This window comes from Paroedura picta, chromosome 2 (genome assembly GCF_049243985.1).
Source record: "Paroedura picta isolate Pp20150507F chromosome 2, Ppicta_v3.0, whole genome shotgun sequence".
NCBI lineage: Eukaryota > Metazoa > Chordata > Lepidosauria > Squamata > Gekkonidae > Paroedura > Paroedura picta.
This window is the reverse complement of record NC_135370.1, coordinates 99,747,640-99,765,650: the sequence shown is the minus strand read 5'-3', so window position 1 is coordinate 99,765,650 and position 18,011 is coordinate 99,747,640. Positions and strand designations below refer to the sequence as shown.

The 18,011-nt window shown below is 44.7% G+C and overlaps 1 protein-coding gene across 16 annotated transcripts in view; it reads left to right on the top strand.

The window, feature by feature from the left end:
• PPFIBP2 (PPFIB scaffold protein 2) overlaps positions 1–18,011 on the top strand; it is a 162,332-nt gene that overhangs the window by 115,067 nt on the left and 29,254 nt on the right. For all 16 annotated transcript variants that reach the window (XM_077321869.1, XM_077321863.1, XM_077321864.1 and 13 more), the window contains 5 exons: positions 1,323–1,384; positions 6,351–6,426; positions 17,146–17,252; positions 17,345–17,409; positions 17,671–17,739. In XM_077321869.1, coding sequence (XP_077177984.1) covers positions 1,323–1,384; positions 6,351–6,426; positions 17,146–17,252; positions 17,345–17,409; positions 17,671–17,739 — 379 coding nt within the window. The remainder of the gene's footprint in view (positions 1–1,322; positions 1,385–6,350; positions 6,427–17,145; positions 17,253–17,344; positions 17,410–17,670; positions 17,740–18,011) is intronic.

Sequence of the window (18,011 nt, the reverse complement as noted above, 5' to 3'; positions counted from 1 at the left end):
TAGTCCAGCATTCTATCCATTATATCACACTACCTAAACCTGTGAGTCAGGTTAGGCCAAAATATGCTGTGTCTCTTTATTTAAAACATATTAAGCTGCCTTGCCACCCAATATATGGTCCATAAGAGCAACAAACAATAAAAACTATCAAAAACTTAAATAAGATCAGCATTACATATAAATATGTAAAAACAATTAAAACATATGAATGGGCAGAATGGTGGATGAGAATCAGAAGTTTTCATTTGTTGGCAGAAAACAATAATAGAAGCTCCCTCAGGAATTCCATATTTTTAGTGCCATGACCAAGAGGGCCCTCTCCTGGGCTGCTGTCATCTAGTCTCAGATGGTGAAGGCAACCATAGTAGGGCTTCCAAAGACAACTGTGGTTCTCAGCTAGGCTCATATGGGAATAGGCAGCCTTCATATTGACTGCCCACTTGTTCCTTGGTAAGTATAATAGCATAAATCTGAATCCAGGTTTCCCTAGTACTGGTGTCTAACAATGTTATATGCTCCATATATATCAACTGTAGACTTATATATGGGCTGTGTATGTATGTTTTTAATTTTTTAAGTTTTTAAGTTGTTCACTATAAATGTCATATAATTTTGTAATTATCTTATGATGTTACACAGACACTCAAACCTGACTGTTTTCAATTGGGGTTTTGAGGTTCTGGTTCCAGATAATATTTTCCCTCCTTTGATTCTTGTCTCCCTAGTATTGGATCAGTATTTTCTTACATCATGTTGAAGCATTTGAGGTTTTTAGTTTTAAAAAACAAAAGAACTAAAGTTTAATTCAGAGGCTGATCAGGAATGTGATAGATTGTAGCTAGATTTTAAGATGTTAATTCAGATTATGTCTCTTAACAAGGAGCATGACTCATACTTTTGAAAAAATTAATTTTCACTTCAGGGGAATAAAATGTTGTGTGGCCTATTTAATACTATTTGTCATGTCTATTTCCATTGTTCATGCTACACTTAAGCCTTAAGGCCAGAGCACACATTATGGTCACTGAGTAGAGGTTGCTTTGACACATCCAAAGAGACATCTGCAGTAGTGTGAAGAAATCACCTAATTAAAATGATGATCAGTGTGCAGAAACTGCTTTGTAGAGGCATCCACCACATGGAAGGATTTAAGACAGGAGGGGAGTCTCTCTTTGGCACTGATCCTAGTTAAACTTTTCATTGTGGGAAGAATGGAAAAAGCAATGCCCCCCATGGCATTCTACCCATGGACTTATGTATGCTATATTAGCAAATACCCAACATGGGAACTCATAATTTGAAACTTCTTACATTTTGTTTAGATCAAGAGGTCCAGCGTTTGAAAATGGGAATGGAATCATTGTTAGCTGAAAATGAAGAAAAGGTAAGAAAGCTAATAAAGAAATTTAATTTTTGAATGATAACAAGGAGAAATGGGCATGAACCAGTTCATGAGCAATCCATAAATAAAAGATTCAGAACAAACTTGGCCCAGTTTGTCGTCCTCCTGGAACATTTACTGTCCAGTTTTTGTCCAGTGTGTTTTGATTGTTTGGGCCATTTAAACCTTACAACTGAGAAGGGTAGTTTTAAATGGCTGCAAGTCACGTAATCCATCCATTTCATGAAACAGACCAATGAATTCGCTGCCAGCCATTTAAACCTAATAGCAGTCTGCCTGTCAGCCATTAGGTTTACATGGCTGCTTATTTTCCTCTTACAAACAACATGAGTGAGAGAATTCCCTGTTCCCTCTTTTTCCTCTTTGAATTGTTGCTCAAATGGCCTCAACATTCTGTGCTTCTTAGCTTTAGTAGGTATGCTGAGGACATTGTGTGAGTATGTGTGGGAGGGATCTTCTGCTGACATGAATAATCTCCCAAAGTATGCAGAAACCGTTATCCTGTCAGTGAGTGGCTTTCTATCATTACCAATGATAATTAGCTATTCAAATCTCTATTAGAAGAATAGTAGGGGAGAAAAAAAACAGTTGTGGTTTGTTTGTTTGTTTTAATGAACTTTTATACAGGGAGAGAAATTGTGGAGGAGATTTCTGATCTTGATGTCTTCTTTCACAGCTTTAAATGTTTAGAAGGTATTAGTTAGGACAAAGGGAAATTAACTTCTGAAACTGAAAAGTCCATGAAGCTTAAAATAACTTAGTGTGAGATGGAAATTGAAGAAGAGTTGGTTTTGTACCCCATTTCTTTTACTATCTGAAGAAGGCTCAGAGTGGCTTACAACCGCCTTCCCTTCCTCTCCCCCAACAGACACCCTGTGAGGTAGGTGAGGCTGAGAGAACTCTGAGACAACTGTGATTGGCCCAAAGTCACCCAGCTGGTTGAATGTGTAGGAGTGGGGAATCAAATTCGATTCTCCAGATTAGAGGCCACCACAACTACTGCACCAAGCTGACTGTTAGGGCAGTAGGTAGACAACACGAGGCACACATCCCTCAAGATCAGTTTCACCTATCGTATTAATATTCTGCAAGGCATTAAATGGGCTGCTGCCTTCACAATGTAAACAATTATGAAGGATCAATTAAGGGTGGAGGAACTCTAAATTTAACACCTTCCAAACAGTTGCCTAATCTGAAAAACTCCCCCTCCCACCAACAGCTTTTAAGAATTTGCTGAGTGGAAATCAGGGTGGGAGCACATGCATATGTCAGTGGGCTGCAGGCTGGAAAGAAACAGGCTGCTTCCTTTCATACCCCTGGCAACTGCATACACAAGCCAGGTGTCTCTGTGGTGCCTTTGCACTGCCAGGGTTCCAGAGCAAAATGCGAGTGCAGTCCTGTTTCTTTAAGAGGGGGAGTTGAAATTCCCATATTATTCTGCATACCTGGGGAGAGGGTTGTGCTTGTGGGTGGCCTATTTAGTGTCTTAATGACCATCCCAGGCCACCTACTATGCTGCTGGAGGAGAAGATTATTATAGATATAAACCTGAACGTAGCTTGCTGAAGGCCACCTGGTGAGGAGGTGAGATTTGAAGCATTCTTCAGTCTATATGCATAATCTATTATATTTTAATTTTTTAATCGTACCGCAGGATTATGTTTGTGAGCTACCTCATGAGCCTATAAATATATAAAGTCCTTACTTTGCTTGTCATTAGCTTACAAATGTAAGGAGTTTTTTGGGAAAGTTATGGAGAATGAGTAGCTATAATCACATGAAGCTTCCTCATTCATAGTCAAACCATTAGTATATGAGTACACATACACATAATACCTTTATTGGCATGAAGCAGATTAGCAAGTTACATTATTATATGACTAGAAATTAAGCCCACTGTGGTATAAATACAGCGGGCGCTAGCTGCGGGAGTGGTCGCAGGCGGCTGGGCAGGCGGGCATAGCTTGCGGGGCTGGTGGGTGTAGGTCTTGGGGCCCCCTTTCTTCGGGGAGACTCACAGTGGGTGGGGCGCGCCGCAGGGCTGGGGATCGGCTGTGCAAGCAGCGAGGCGCGGCTGGCGAGGGCAGCACTTTGCGGTGCCGTCGTCGTGCGTCCGCAGCGGTGTCGTTGTGTCGCCGGCCATCTTGGGACCATCTGGCAAGACGGCGGCGGCGGACTAGGTGGCCAGCAGCCAGATTGTCCTTGGCGGCATCGTGGAGCGCGGGGCCTGGGCGCGGCGGCGAAGGCCATTCGCAGGCGGTCAAGCAGGGAAGCGGCCCCAGGAGCTCGGGGCGTGGACGCGGCAGCAACGGCGAAGTCCGGGGAAAGGCGGCGAAGTAGCGATTGGCAAGTGTGTGTGGGGGGGGAAGGTTGCAGGCGCCGGCAGATGGTGATGGACGTTTGGGGTGGGGGTGGGAAGGCCGGGGTTGGCCGCGTCCAGGGAGGCGGAGTAGTTTGGAGCCGCATTGGTGGGGAAGGGCAGTCGCTGGGTGGAGGGGAAGCAGTTTTCCACGACTCCAGTGGCATGGAGCGAGCCTCCTCCCTGGTGGCCATCCGGCGAGGATGGCAGCTCGGGAGGTCTGGAGAGTTGGAGGCGCGGCGTTCCGGAGACGGGCCAAGTATCCAATAGGGAGGCTCCTGATTCGCTCCTCTGAGTTTTTATCCCAGACAGAGCCCACCCTAACTCCTCCCCAACAGCCCTTACTCTTTTATCCACCGGAGCGGATTAAAGATGTTTCCTCTAACATGACTTGCAGAGGCTCTCTGAAGTTTAAGCTGGAGGTCTTTCACATCACTGATTATCTGAGCATTTCAACTGGATATGCCAGGGATTGAATTTAACACTACCTGCCTACAAATTGGTTGCCACTGAGCCACACCTCCTCTCCTACCTAAAATTATATACAGAATTAATTAAAGTGAAATTACTACATATTGATGTAACTGTTTGACCTTGTCTCCCCTAAATGTGTTCTGAACACAGAAGGGTACTTCCCTCTTCTATTGCTGTAGACTCCCCACTTTGACTCTTGTGCATATGAGATATTTTGCTCTTTGCCTAGCACTGGAGAAATGGTGGCTATATAACATGCCTGTCAAGTGTAACGAGTTTCCTTCAGCTGTAATGCCGGGTGCCTTAAGCTTTCCTATGACTCATATTTTCTTGTCACATCTCCTCTTATGAAGGAAGTGTCGTGGTGAGAATTTAATCATAAGATAGCCTTGACCCCTCTCAACTTTCTGGTGCTGGAAGTCACACATAGCAGGTGGTGTCCAGGATGTTGTTTAAAAAAAAACAGCTGACCTCTAGTAACAGGGTACAAATACTAAGGCTGGACATCATTGAAGCTAAGGAATGAAAAGAAAGAGGGGTGTGAGAGAGAAGGTGAGGAGTGGGAAAACAAAAAGCAATAGCATAGGGCTCTGGGCATAATAATGGCTTTGAGGGATTGAAGGCATCACATAAATCTTTTAGAATGCACTTCCCAGCCACTGTATCTTGAGTTTCTCCAGTGATAAACTGACATTAAAAAAACAGATATAGCGGAGTGGTCTTTTGCCCTCTGGTTACTATAGCTAAAGAATATTACAGGAGGCTTACATTGCTGCCATATTTCCAGGACTTCTATTTGTATTATCCATTGTCCCTGGTTATCAAGGGCATTCAGAATATACATGTGTAGTACAAGCTGTATATAAAATATGCATTTATTTGAAATGTTTCAGATAATTTCCTCCAAGGAAATTCCTTTCAGATAATTTCCTCCAACATGATCCACTTGATGGTCACTTTCAGAATTGACTTCTATAACTTGCTGTTCACTGGCCTGCCCTTGCCTCTGACCCAGAAATTGCAGCTGGTACAGAATGTAGCTGCTAGGGTCCTCACAGGAACACCTTGGAGGGCCCACGTACAGCTTGTGTTGTTTCTAAAATTCATATTTTACTGTCCACTGTCTGGGCCTTTTCACTTTATTATTTCTACATAATAAATGTGCCATTGTGTTACTCATTTATAGTACTAGATATAAGATGATTTCCAGTGCAAAAGTATTTTCCCAGCATTCATCTGGTAGTAGTATTATTTATAATCCTTCCATCAGTGAGCACATCCATTGACATTGTATGTGATGTATAAAATTGCAGTTTTACTTCACATAGCACTGCCGTTTCATTACATTAGACTGATGAGTAACAATCACTTTGTTATGAGTTTTTCCCATCAATTTTCAAAGTTGTAACTGGACATAAATTGAAATGTTAATGACTACTATGGTAACACTGAAGTAGCATAATGGTATCCTTTGCATGTTTAAGACATGCTCAGTTTTTCTGAATAATTATTCTGTGATGCTTTTTGGGAAACAGAAAAATGTGTGAGCATTAAAAAAAAACTCTTATACAAATCCTTATGCCAATGCATTATTTAGTAATGTATATTGTGGGTAGGCAAGTTAAAGCCAACAGATAATATGTAGCCAGCTAAGATTTAGTTTTTCCTCTGACTGAAGAGCTGCCATACAAAGGAATATGATAAACCAGCAATGAACTGTCGGTTTGTCACAAGAAATGAAGGATGAACCAAAAGTAAATCCAAAGGCTGTTAATAAATCAGTTCCAACAACATGTATTTATTTGCTTTGTTTAGGCAATCAGAATGGGATCCTAGGTATCAAAACCCACTTCCCCCCTACTTTCTCAGTGATTGCACAGCAATTTCCCTATCTGGAGATAGCTTTTAACAACATAGGGTATCACTTTGGCTTGAGCTCAAATGTTGGAGGTTGTTCTATAGGAAAGCAGATTTCCTTTGGATTTCCTTTTAGTTTATGCCATACAAAGGAAGCCTGAGAGGGCTGAAATCTTGTTATGTTGCCTTCCTTATCATGTTGTAATTGAATTTTTTGGTCCTCTTAGAAAATGTCTGATTTCTCTTCTCTCTTTTTAGGACCGCCGAATAGAAGAATTAACTGTTTTGTTAAGCCAGTACCGACGGGTGAAAGAGATAATGATAGCAGTCCAAGGTATAATTAGTGGGTAGTATGACAGATGTAAGCTCTTTCAAAAATTGTGTGAACTATTTAATGAATCGCTTTATTTAACAAGTAAAAGTGGGTCATCAAAGGAAGCAGTTTAGTAAAGGCTAAGTATCAGTTGCAAGCATGTGAAGTTCAGAGACCTGGGAATCAGATACTGCTGAAGCTGTGCAGCTTTTACAGGATTGGTTCATATTTCCTGTGTGCTTGAGGGGATCCTCACCTATCCCAACCCATTGCTGAAGTGGCATATCAGCTTTTGTATGCCACCTGGTATTGCAGTACTAGTACTGGCCACAGTGCTGGGCAGGCTGCTTCTGTGCTGATGGCTAGACTGAAAGGGCATTTCTGCACATCAGTTAAAAAAGCATTATGCCAGCTGAATGGCAAAGCACTAAATGTTTTCGCGTTTCCGAGCCCCTCCTCATCTTTTCAGCTGTTTCACCTTTGGCTGCACCTTTTCACGCATTTCACCCCACAACTGCTGGAAATGGAAGAAGAGAGCAACGTACCTTATACGCGTTGTGCTTCCGCCTGTCAATCAATGCAGGCAACCAATCCCCTTTCTCCATATTTTAAAAGGTCCGGCAATGTCCGCTAATGCATACTTCTCCATTGAAATGCCCATGCATAGGTGCATAGTGCTTTTTATTTATTTATTTATTTATTTATCATACTTCTATACCGCCCTCCCCGGAGGCTCAGGGCGGTTTACATTATAACAAGGAACCTTACATAAAACAGTCTGTAAAACATATACATCAATAACCAACAATTGCAACCAAACACAACACAGTATAACAGTAAACAGTTGTGATACAAACAGGTCAGGGCTTGTTGATGGGATTCTGAGAGGGGTGGTTTATTGATTGAATTCTGAGGGGGGGTGGGGGGGGGAGCAGGGGCCCTTGGTCGCTGTTGATTACGTCTGGTCTCGGCCAAATGCCTGATGGAGGAGCTCCTTCTTGCAGGCCCTGCGGAACTGTTTTAAGCTCCGTCAGGGCCCTGATCTCTTCTGGGAGCTCGTTCCACCAGGTAGGGGCCAGAACAGAGAATGCTCTGGCCCTGGTCGAGACCAGACGGACTTCTTTAGGGCCAGGGATCCTTAGCTGATTTGAGGCAGTAGAGCGTAGAGCTCTTTTGGGGGCATAGGCGGGGAGGCGGTCCCTCAGGTACACTGGGCCCTGACCGCGTATGGCCTTGAAGGTAATTACCAGAACCTTTAGTCTGATCCGGAATTCAACTGGTAGCCATTGCAGCTGATGAAGAATAGGCCGGATATGGGACCTCCACGGTGTTGCCGTGAGGATCCTGGCTGCTGCATTTTGAACTAGTTGTAGTTTCCGGGTCAGGGCTAAGGGCAGGCCTGCGTAGAGCGAGTTACAAAAGTCTAGTCTAGAGGTGACCGTCGCATGGATCACTGTGGCTAGGTGTTCCGGGGCCAGGTAGGGCGCTAGTAGTTTGGCTTGGCGGAGATGGTAGAATGCCAGCCGCGCTACCTTTGTGATCTGGGCCTCCATTGTGAGGGAGGCGTCCAGAATCACGCCTAGGTTCCTGGCGGCATGAGCCGTGGAGAGCTGCACGCCATCCAGGGTAGGCAGGCGCGCTTCCTCGCAAGGGCCCTTCCTACCTAGCCACAGGACCTCCGTCTTTAAAGGATTGAGCTTCAGACGACTCTGCTTGAGCCATCTCGTCACTGCTTCCAGGCAGCTGGCTAATGCTTCTGGGGGAGAGTCAGGGCGGCCATCCATCAGGAGGAAGAGCTGGGTGTCATCTGCATATTGATGGCAACCCAGCCCGAACGTCCGTACCAGCTGTGCGAGAGGGCGCATGAAGATGTTGAATAGGATAGGAGAGAGGACCGCTCCTTGTGGGACTCCACAAGTAAGTTGCCGGCGGCCTGATGTTTTCTCTCCTATTGCAACCCTCTGTCCACGACCCTGGAGGAAGGAGATCAGCCATTGAAGGGCTGTCCCTTGTATTCCAGCATCGATGAGGCGGCAAGCTAGAAGCTCGTGATCGACTGTGTCGAACGCTGCTGAGAGGTCTAATAATATCAGCAGTGCCGACCCGCCTCGATCCAACTGGCGACGGAGGTCATCCGTCAGGGCGATTAGCGCTGTCTCTACCCCATGGCCAGGCCGGAAGCCAGACTGAGATGGGTCTAGGACCGAAGCTTCTTCCAGGTATTCTGTCAGTTGGTTTGCGACTGCCCTTTCTATCATCTTGCCCAGAAACGTTAAGTGAGACACGGGCCTGTAGTTGTTAGGCTCTTGTGGGTTTAGAGATGTTTTTTTCAACAGTGGACGTACCACAGCCTCTTTCAAACCCTCCGGGAATTCTCCTGTTGTTAGAGATAGGTTGATTATCTCCCGGAGGGGGCCCATTATCTTTATGCCAGCTGTTTTCAAGAGCCAGGATGGGCAAGGATCTAGTGGGCATGTAGTTGGTCTTGTTGTCGCTAGAATCCTGTCCACTTCGGTCAGCGTGAGTCGTCTGAAGTTACTCATAGTTTTCTCCAAAGACGGCCAAGGGGCCTCTAGTTCACTTTTTGTATCTAAGGTTGGGGGGAGGTCGTGGCGGAGTGTCGAGATTTTGTCCGCAAAATGACTCGCAAATGCCTCACAGCTGATGTCCAATTGGCTACTGTTTTGTTGCCCTTCAATCAGGGCAGTGAGAGATCGAACTACCTTAAACAATTGAGCCGGGCGTGAGTCTGCGGATGCGATGGTAGCCGAGTAAAAATTGCGTTTTACTGACTTCACCGCCATCTCATAGGCTTTCATCTGCATTCTATAAGATGTTCTCGAGGCTTCGTCACGAGTCTTCCTCCAAACTCGCTCTAGCCGTCTCAGTTCCCGTTTCTTGTCGCGAAGCTCCTCGGTGTACCAGGGAGCTCGCTTGAGACGGAGCCGGAGAGGGCGTCGGGGAGCTATCTCATCAATGGCAGCCAGCAGTCTGTCATGCCAGTCACTGACCAGGCCATTGAGAGAAGTGCCGGGAGGCATTGGTTCCCGCAGAGCGTTCAGGAATCCTATTGGATCCATAAGTCTCCGCGGGCGAGCTAAAATTTGCTCGGCGCCCAACTGAGGAGGTGGTGGAAGCCTTAGCCGAGCCTTTAGAGCATAGTGGTCTGACCATGGCACGGCTGTTGTTGTGACCAGATCCACATCCAAACCTACGCCGAAAATAAGGTCCAGGGTGTGGCCTGCTTGATGGGTGGGGCCAACAACAAATTGCGAGAGCCCCAGTGTTGCCATGGTTGACACTAGGTCCTGTCCAGTTCTAGAGGACAGTAGCTCAGCATGGACGTTAAAGTCCCCCAGGACTAGTAGACTGGAGAACTGTAGCGTCCAGGCCGCCACCCGCCTCTAGCAGGGCAGGCAGGGCATCTGGTGGTGCAGTGGGCGCGCGGTATACTAACCAGATGGCCACGCTCTCGGTTGATCCCCATCCGAGGCCAACACATTCAATGCCTGGTATTGACGGCGCAGGGAGGGCTCTAAAGGAGAAAGCCTCTCGGGTTAGGATTGCCACCCCTCCTCCCCGCCCCGCTGTCCGGGACTGGTGGAGGACAGAGAACCCAGCAGGGGCTAGGTCTTTGAGGGCAACTGTCTCCCCTTCCCTGGTCCAGGTTTCTGTCAAGCACGCCAGGTCCGCTCTTTGCTCTACAAAGTAGTTTTGCAGCGTAGAGGTTTTGTTGTTTATTGACCTGGCGTTGCACAGCACCAGTGTCAGAGGCGGGTTGTTTACCTTTGCCTCCACCCTAGTGTCACGAGGGATGGGGCGGAGTCTGGAGGGGGCCTGAGTATGTTTGGTTTTCGGCCCCCTTGGTTTGATGTACCTCCGCCATCCGCTGTCCCTGCCTTTGCCCCTTATTATTGGGATCCCTGACCCTATCAAGGCCCCTGCTTTTCCTCCTTCTTCAGATTTGTTAGGCATTGTGAGCTCTATGGACACTGTTGGTTCAATTCTTGGTTCAGTGGTTTGGCTGGGGTTGATTGTTAAACCCCGGTTCTGTCTTTGTGTGTGTGTGTGTGTTTGTGTATCTGTGGGAGGTTGGCCCTGATCGCTAATTACAGCCTCTCAGGGCTTCCCAGTTCCACTTGTGTAGTTATGTGTTGGGTGTAGGATGTGTATCGTTGTGGGAGCCTGGAGGGGTAGTCCCGATCGCCTATTGTGGCACCTCAGGGTTGCCCAATCCAGGGGTGTGTGGTGTATGAGTGATCTGTGTGTTATTTCATGTTGGCTTGGGACTGAGGTTTATGAATTGGGTGTGGTTCAGTTGGATGGTAGGGTTGTTTGGTAAGTGGGGGGCAAGTTATTGGGTTGGTTGGTAAGTTGGGCTAATTGGTTGATTGAGCTAATTTCCTCAGGCTGGGTTGGGTGTTCAATTGATGGTGATTGATTGTTTAATTGGTAGGATTGGTTATTTGGGTGGTTTTGGGGTAGAATCAGTTGTTTGGGGTGGGGATTAGTTATTTAATTGGTAGAATTAATTGTTTTGGGTGGGTTTGGGGTAGGTCAGTTGATGGTGTTTAATTGTGTTGGGTTTATTGTTCTGGCTGATTGGTGGGTGGATATGTTGATTTAATTTGGTTTGGCTGGGTAGGGGGGTGGGGATAAGTCAGGTGTGGGTTGGTAGCTAGTGAAGGTTGGGCTATCTTTGACTCCCTCTTGATTCCTCCTCTTTTTTGATTTTGGAGTATTTCCTTTCTCCCTCTCCCCTCTCCTTTTCTTTATTTCAGTCCTTTCTCCTCTCACTTTCTCTTTCCCTTCCCGTTTTTCTCTTCTTTCCCCTCCCCTCCCCTCCCCTCCCCTCCCCCCTCCCCTTTTCTTTATTTCAGTCCTTTCTCCTCTCACTTTCTCCTTCCCTTCCTGTTTTTTTTCCTTCTTTCCCCCCTCCCCTTCCCCCCTCCCCTTTTCTTTATTTCAGTCCTTTCTCCTCTCACTTTCTCCTTCCCTTCCTGTTTTTTTTCCTTCTTTCCCCCCTCCCCCTCCCCTTCCCCCCCTCCCCTTTTCTTTATTTCAGTCCTTTCTCCTCTCGCTTTCTCCTTCCCTTCCCGTTTTTTTTCCTTCTTTCCCCCCCTCCCCTTCTCCCCTCCCCCCTCCCCTTTTTCCCTTCTTTCCCCTTCCCCTCTTTTCTGTGCACATCACAATGTTTCTTCCTGATTTTTTCCCAGTTGTTGGTAGTTTGGTTGGTGTCTTGTCTTTCTTTCTCCCCCGCTCTCTTCCCCCTTACCCTCCCCCCCTCCGTTTTCTGTTTACAGTTTCCCCGCTTGGTTTTTCTTCCCGCCCGATTTGTTCCCGCCCAGTTTCTGGTAGTTTGTTTGCCGTCCCTTCCCCCTTCTTGGAACGGAGTTATCTCCGTTTGTGATCTTTTCCCTCTCCGTTTGATTTTCTTCCCGCTCAATTGTCCCGCTCAATTTTTCCCGCTTAATTTCTATTAGTTGTTTGATGCCCTTCCCCTTCTGGGTACAAGTTATGCCCGTTTGTATTCTTCTCCCCCCCCCCCTCGCAGAGTCTGTAGAAGCCCCGTGACAATCCCCCCCCTTTTTCTGGAATTGGTTAATTAAATTAATGTCCGATTGTTTGTGTCTTCCTCCTCCTCCTTATAGGGCCCTCCCCCCCCCCCGAGGGTTTGGTACTTCTCTTTCTTCCTTATTAGATTATGTTAGTGTTCCTTTCCTTCTTTTCCTCTCCTTTCCTTGTTCCCCGGCAGCTGCGGCAGGGACCCGCGGCGTTGAGATGTGGGCAGCTGCAGCAGAGTCTGGGGATGGTAGGTCGGCTGTGACCAGGGCCAGTCTTGTTCAGCGGTGGTCAGGAAGCGCGGGTCGATGGAGCGCGTGTGGGCGGCGGTCGGGAACGTGGTGCTCGAGAGCGCGAAAAGGTGGGCTCGGCGTGGTGATGGTGGGGCAGCTTCAGCAGTTAGACTCTGCTCAGGCGGCGGCTGCAGGGGGCGGGTGTGGGTCAGCAGCGGTGGAAGTTGTCGGGGTCCGGCTCTGCTCGGTGACGGTGGAGCGGCGTTGATCCGGCTCTGCTCCGGCGGTGGCTGCAGGTCCCGGCAGTGGGCGCGATGTAATGGCGGCGGACGAGGGTCCGATTTTGTTTGAGGGGCTGCGGACGGTCCCTTTGTAGCGGGCAGCTTTGTCTTTGGTGCTGACAGGTTGCTTCAGAGATCAGCTCCTTTTAGCTGCTTCCGCGAGCTCAGAGTTCCTCCGGCCGAGCTCCTTCAGCCGTGGTAGCCCGACCTAGCAGACAGTCACTGGTTTTTGCCCAACAGCCGCTGTTGGTTTCCCTCTGTTTTTGTTCTAGTTGATTTTCTTACCGTTTCCGTCTTTCTTCGTTGTCTCTTTGTCGTTCTTCTTGGTTGTTATTTTCTCTTTTTTCTATTTGTGGGATTTTTGAAATCTTGTTCTGTTGCGTTCTGTTGCGTTCCTTAGAGGTTTCTGTGATTAATTTGGTGGGATTCTTTTTGTTCTCCTTTTCTTTTTTTTGTATGATCAATTTGGGTGTTTTTTGGTGGCTGTGTTTGGGCTGGGCCTGTTTAGTTGCGGGAGCAGTCTGATTTCATGACTGCTCCAGCCGCCCTCTAGAGTGCAACTATGAACTTTTGAACACCACCCCTTATGGGATCACTAGCCCTTTGAGACATTTTAAAACTAATATTGTTCCTGATTTTTTTGCGGGGGAAGAAAACTTTCGAGAGGCATGCTTTGTGTTACAACTTTGAAAAAAAATATTTTATTTATGGCTTCACCCGCACACTTATCCACCTATTCGTTGCTCCAGTAAGTTAGCCATTTTAAAAAAGAAATTCCCATCCTCGGGAACAATGAAGAGGGAGGCGGGTGCGAGGGCAGGTGCCTTTAGTGCATTTGAGCATCCATACCTTCCCTCTGCTGGTTGCCTGCTGGTCGCTCTCCGGTAACTAGCGCTAAATAGAATTGCACTTTATGCAATTCCCCAACTAGCGTTTTAAAATGGAGGATGTAGCCAGCTGGTGACTGCCCAGATGCTGGATGTTGGCAATGTCATATGGAGAAGTCTAACATCCAGAATTTTATCCTCGGGTCAGAGTAGGCTCAGAGTATAGGGACTGTCTTCAGCTTGTTTTCAGGGACCATTACAAGTGGGCTGAAGAGACCTTCATTGAAGATCTTCATGAACAAAGTGCAACCTAGATATGGTAGCTGCAGTGAGGAGAGGGAACTGGACAAAATCAGAGCCTCCTCACTTTTCTGCCGCTTTCTTGAGCCTTGAGATAAGATGCAAGGAAATGATTTCACCCTATTCCCCCGCCCCCTCATTGTCACCTTTATACAAAAGTCCCTGACCCTCAGAGATGTTCAGACCAAGCAGCCTGGTGTTGTAGCAAGGAGAAAGCAAGAAAATGTCAGTTTACAAGAGATTTTCTGTTGTGTCTGAGCTGTAGCCTTGATTTCTTGCCATTTTTAAAGAAATAGGGGGGGGGGGGAAGATTTTGGTTCTCAGTCTAAGAAGATGGAACTTGATTCCAGTGCATTCATTTCCATAAGATAATGTGTAACGAAATGAAGACAAAATATCAGATTTTTTTTTTTGAAATGCTGTTATTTGGGCTTCAGAATGATTCAGTCTTTAGGGTCTGAATGAGGCTAGTCTGCCCATTCAGGATGCAAGATTGGGAGTGGGTGTTGGGAGCCACTTTAGCAAGAATGAAGATGAGAATGAGACTGTTTCTTCCCATTTTCCTGACTTTGTAGAACTGGCTGAGGCTGTAGAACTGTGTAGTTAAAGCCTCCCATTAATAAACAGTTCTTGGTCCTTCATCTCCAAAAAGAGAATCTTTGCTGCATCAAAATCTGAAATAAGTCTAACACATTGAACTGGAAACAGATGTTCTAGCTGCATATATGCAGCTTATATCAGAATGTTCTTAAATTTATACTTTATCATTGGACAGTTTCCCCCCATTTCTCTGTATATGAAAACACTCTGAAGTTTAGAAAAATGGGTTGTAGAAATATAATATCTGAACCCAATTCTCCAGCAACAGAAGTTTGTGTTCATACACTCCAAAACCAGTCTCTGCTGAAGGTCAATTGGCATAGTTCAGCTACATGTGAAATCAGACTTCCTGCAGTGACCATCTGTATGTCTGGATCCTGGCAACTTATTTTTCTGCAGCTAGTATGAGACCAAATACAAAGAATAAATATTTCCTAGTTAAGAAAACTTTTTTAGATTTTGAAATGAAATTCTAAGGCATATTTCCTTGCCGGACCACATATAAAATGTTACACCTCCTGTCAGCCTTTGTAACTCGGCCAAAAAGATAACTAAATATATATTCAAAAGTGATTACTGCAAAATAATCAGTTTGTCAGTTTAAATCCAATTTTCCTTTACAAATAATCCAAAATTGTTCAAACGATATCCTGACACATTCTTTTGATACTATGAAAACAACAAAATGTAAACAGGGACATTAAAACAATATCACTAACCAGGACAGTAAGCCCATTTGAAACAAGTCTTCACATGCCTGCCAAGTACCCAAATGTCAAATCTGTCCTGAACAGGATATTCCATAATATGGGAACTGTCTCAAAGAAAATCCCATTCCTCAGCCCTGAAGGCTTATATCCCTGGAGGACACTTACAGGGAGCCTTGCTGGATCAGAGCAATGGTCAATCTAGTCCAGCATCTTATTTTGTACAGTGGCCAGCCAGATGCCCCAGAATGTCCGCAACAGAAGCACTAGGGCCAAATCCTACCCTTCCTGCTTCTCTTGGTAACTGGAAGTCAGATATAGGCTGCTTCTGGAAGTGGTTAATAACCACTGATGGACTTTACCCTGCATGGATTTGTCTTATCCTTTTAAAGTTATTTAACTAGTACTTATCCCAAAACAGCAAAGTCCCACATAATTACATGTTGTATAAAGAGTGCTTCCTTTTGTCATAATCTATTCATCAAATTCATTGGGTAACCCTGACTTTTGATATTTTGGGAAAGGGAGAAAAGCATTGTTATCTATCTGCTTTTGGTGCATCATGCATAATTTTAGTAACTTCTGTTGCTTCTCCTCATTAGTCCATCTTTTTCTCTAAGCTCGAAAAGCTCTGGCTCTTTAGCCTTTCCTCCAGCCCACTGATAATTTTAGGTTTTCTGTACCCTTTTCCAGCTCTTTTGCTCAATATTCTACATATCACCATATCATGAAAACACAGTGTTGGCAGTTTTATTTTCAAGCCTTCCACTGAGTTGACTTTTCATTGATGTATCCATCATGCCCCAATACATCTTTTCAGATTGGTCACTCATTACCATAAATCTGAAGTTGATTTTTTTCCCCTGAATGTTCCCTTGAACATAGGCAACACAGAGAACTGATCTCTGTCACCTGGAGATGAGCTGTAAAACTGGGGGATCCGACCTGAGGGCTGGCATCCCTACAGACCATTGACAGAAATTGCACTAAATCCTGGTTCCTTTCAGTCTATGGTGTTAGGGGGGAACTGGGCACAGAGTGTGATTGCTCCCTGGCATGCATTTTTCTTGGCCCAGTTGGACACTTCACTCCCCCAAAGTTTCATTTGAACTGCAGTGGGAGTCAACCCCTTCACCACTCACATGATCATGGGGTTGGGCTGAAGTAGAACTGGCTTCTGAATTTCATTGCTATCACTTCTAATGTGAATTTTTTCTTATGTTTCCATAGATTTTTCTAAAAAATGAGGTGCTATCAGTATTCTAATATTTTTTTTAAAAATGTTTTGTCTTAACCAGTCTAGTGGAAAGGGCACATTCCAGCTTAATTACTGATATTTTCCAAATTATACCAAAAAATATCAAAAAGCTCGATATTATCTTCTTATTCTGTGACCAGCTCTGCAATTCTCTGAGTTCAATATTTGAACCTGATGGTATTGGGCAGTGTTATAGTCCACACAGTTATATTTTCAAATAATATAGTATAATTTTAAAGGCTTGCCATAGATTTCCAAAACAACAGAACTTTTGACTAATGTTTATAAAATTATATCTTTATAGCACAACATGAACAATAAGCTGAGCAGACTTCTTTCTTTTCTGCACCTCTCTTAGACTTGATCAGAGTGTTTTCATGCTGCCAGAAGAAAATAAAATAACACTACAGAAATAGTAATCTATCTTCCCCTCCCTTCTCAAAATAAGTTGCGTATGCCAAAACACAAGAGTCCCTAACCTATGGCTCATATTCATCTTGAATAATAAAATACAGTTAACTGCAGAACAACGAACCTGTCAATTTTTCCTACCGTACTCATACATTTAACTGATTAATTAATATAAATATTTTTCTTTGATTACTGCTACTGGAAATAGATTTTAGGGGGCAAACTTTAATAATCAATTGGATAACTTTAATCTGCAGTAAATCTCCCACTGTTATTTTCTTTTCATATATTATTTCCTGATTGATTTCTGGGTCTGCAATGGAACAGTAAGGCCTCACGTAGAGACAGCCACGCTGGCTTCTTTAAGTGCCAGGTTTTATAGAAAAAGAAGCTTTAATAGTTTTTCCTTCCCTTGAATTTTAGAAATACAAGCACAGGCAAATTCAAGCCACTCTGTTCACTTGATATTATATTAAGATCCTAATATGATCTTAATAAAATTATTTCCTTAGAAAAAGAAAATCTTTATTTGTATGTTGTTCTAACTTTCTGTTCTGCCAGGAACATCGGAAAGAGCTTTGACTGGTTGCAGTGAAGATGATCTTGAGGCAACTTTAAGAAAGTGGAACACCATGAATAAGACCCCCATAGAACTATATAAACCTGAGGTGGGGAGGTTGTTTCTTTTGTTCATTTGTGACAAAGATTCTTCTCCCCCCACCACCCTTTATTAAATTCACATTTAAATTCTTTTACATAGGTACCTCAAGGGGAATTTACCCAACCAATGTTGCTGCCTCCACCTCAAAAAATACTGGAAATCAGGCAAGAACATTTTGTACATGTCTGTTCATAAATCACTGTAATGCTTCCTTTACAAGGCCTGTTTATTGATTGATTTACTTGAATTGTGCCTTGCCTTTCAATGGGGACCCAGGCAGCTGACATCCTTCTCCTCCCCTCCACAGTATATGGTCAAATGGTGACATATATATGATATGCATGTTTCTAAAATATGTAAGATAAAAAATGTTTCTAAAAACTTGCCTTTTAAAATCTTTTCCTGCTTACCAATGTGATTAACAGAGGAAGCTCTCCAGTTCCTTCAAATAGTCTGCTTTCTGCAAATGGAGAAAGCTCAGAACACCAAAATAGGTAAGAAAATGCCATGAATACTCTCGAGTAATGTTATTCCAGTTAGCCACCTGTCACTATATGAATCACTCCCATTGACATCTCCGCAGAAAATACTGATTACTGTTTCGCAAGTGATTCACAATAATGGGACAATGCTCATAGAAGTGCTGTTAAACATGATGGTAAGAGGTTACTGGAAAGTACCATTTATTAAACGGGCCTTATTGTTACAGGTTATAAGTGAGAGAAAAAAATTCAGAACCTTCAGAGAAAGAGAAACTAGAGGGATC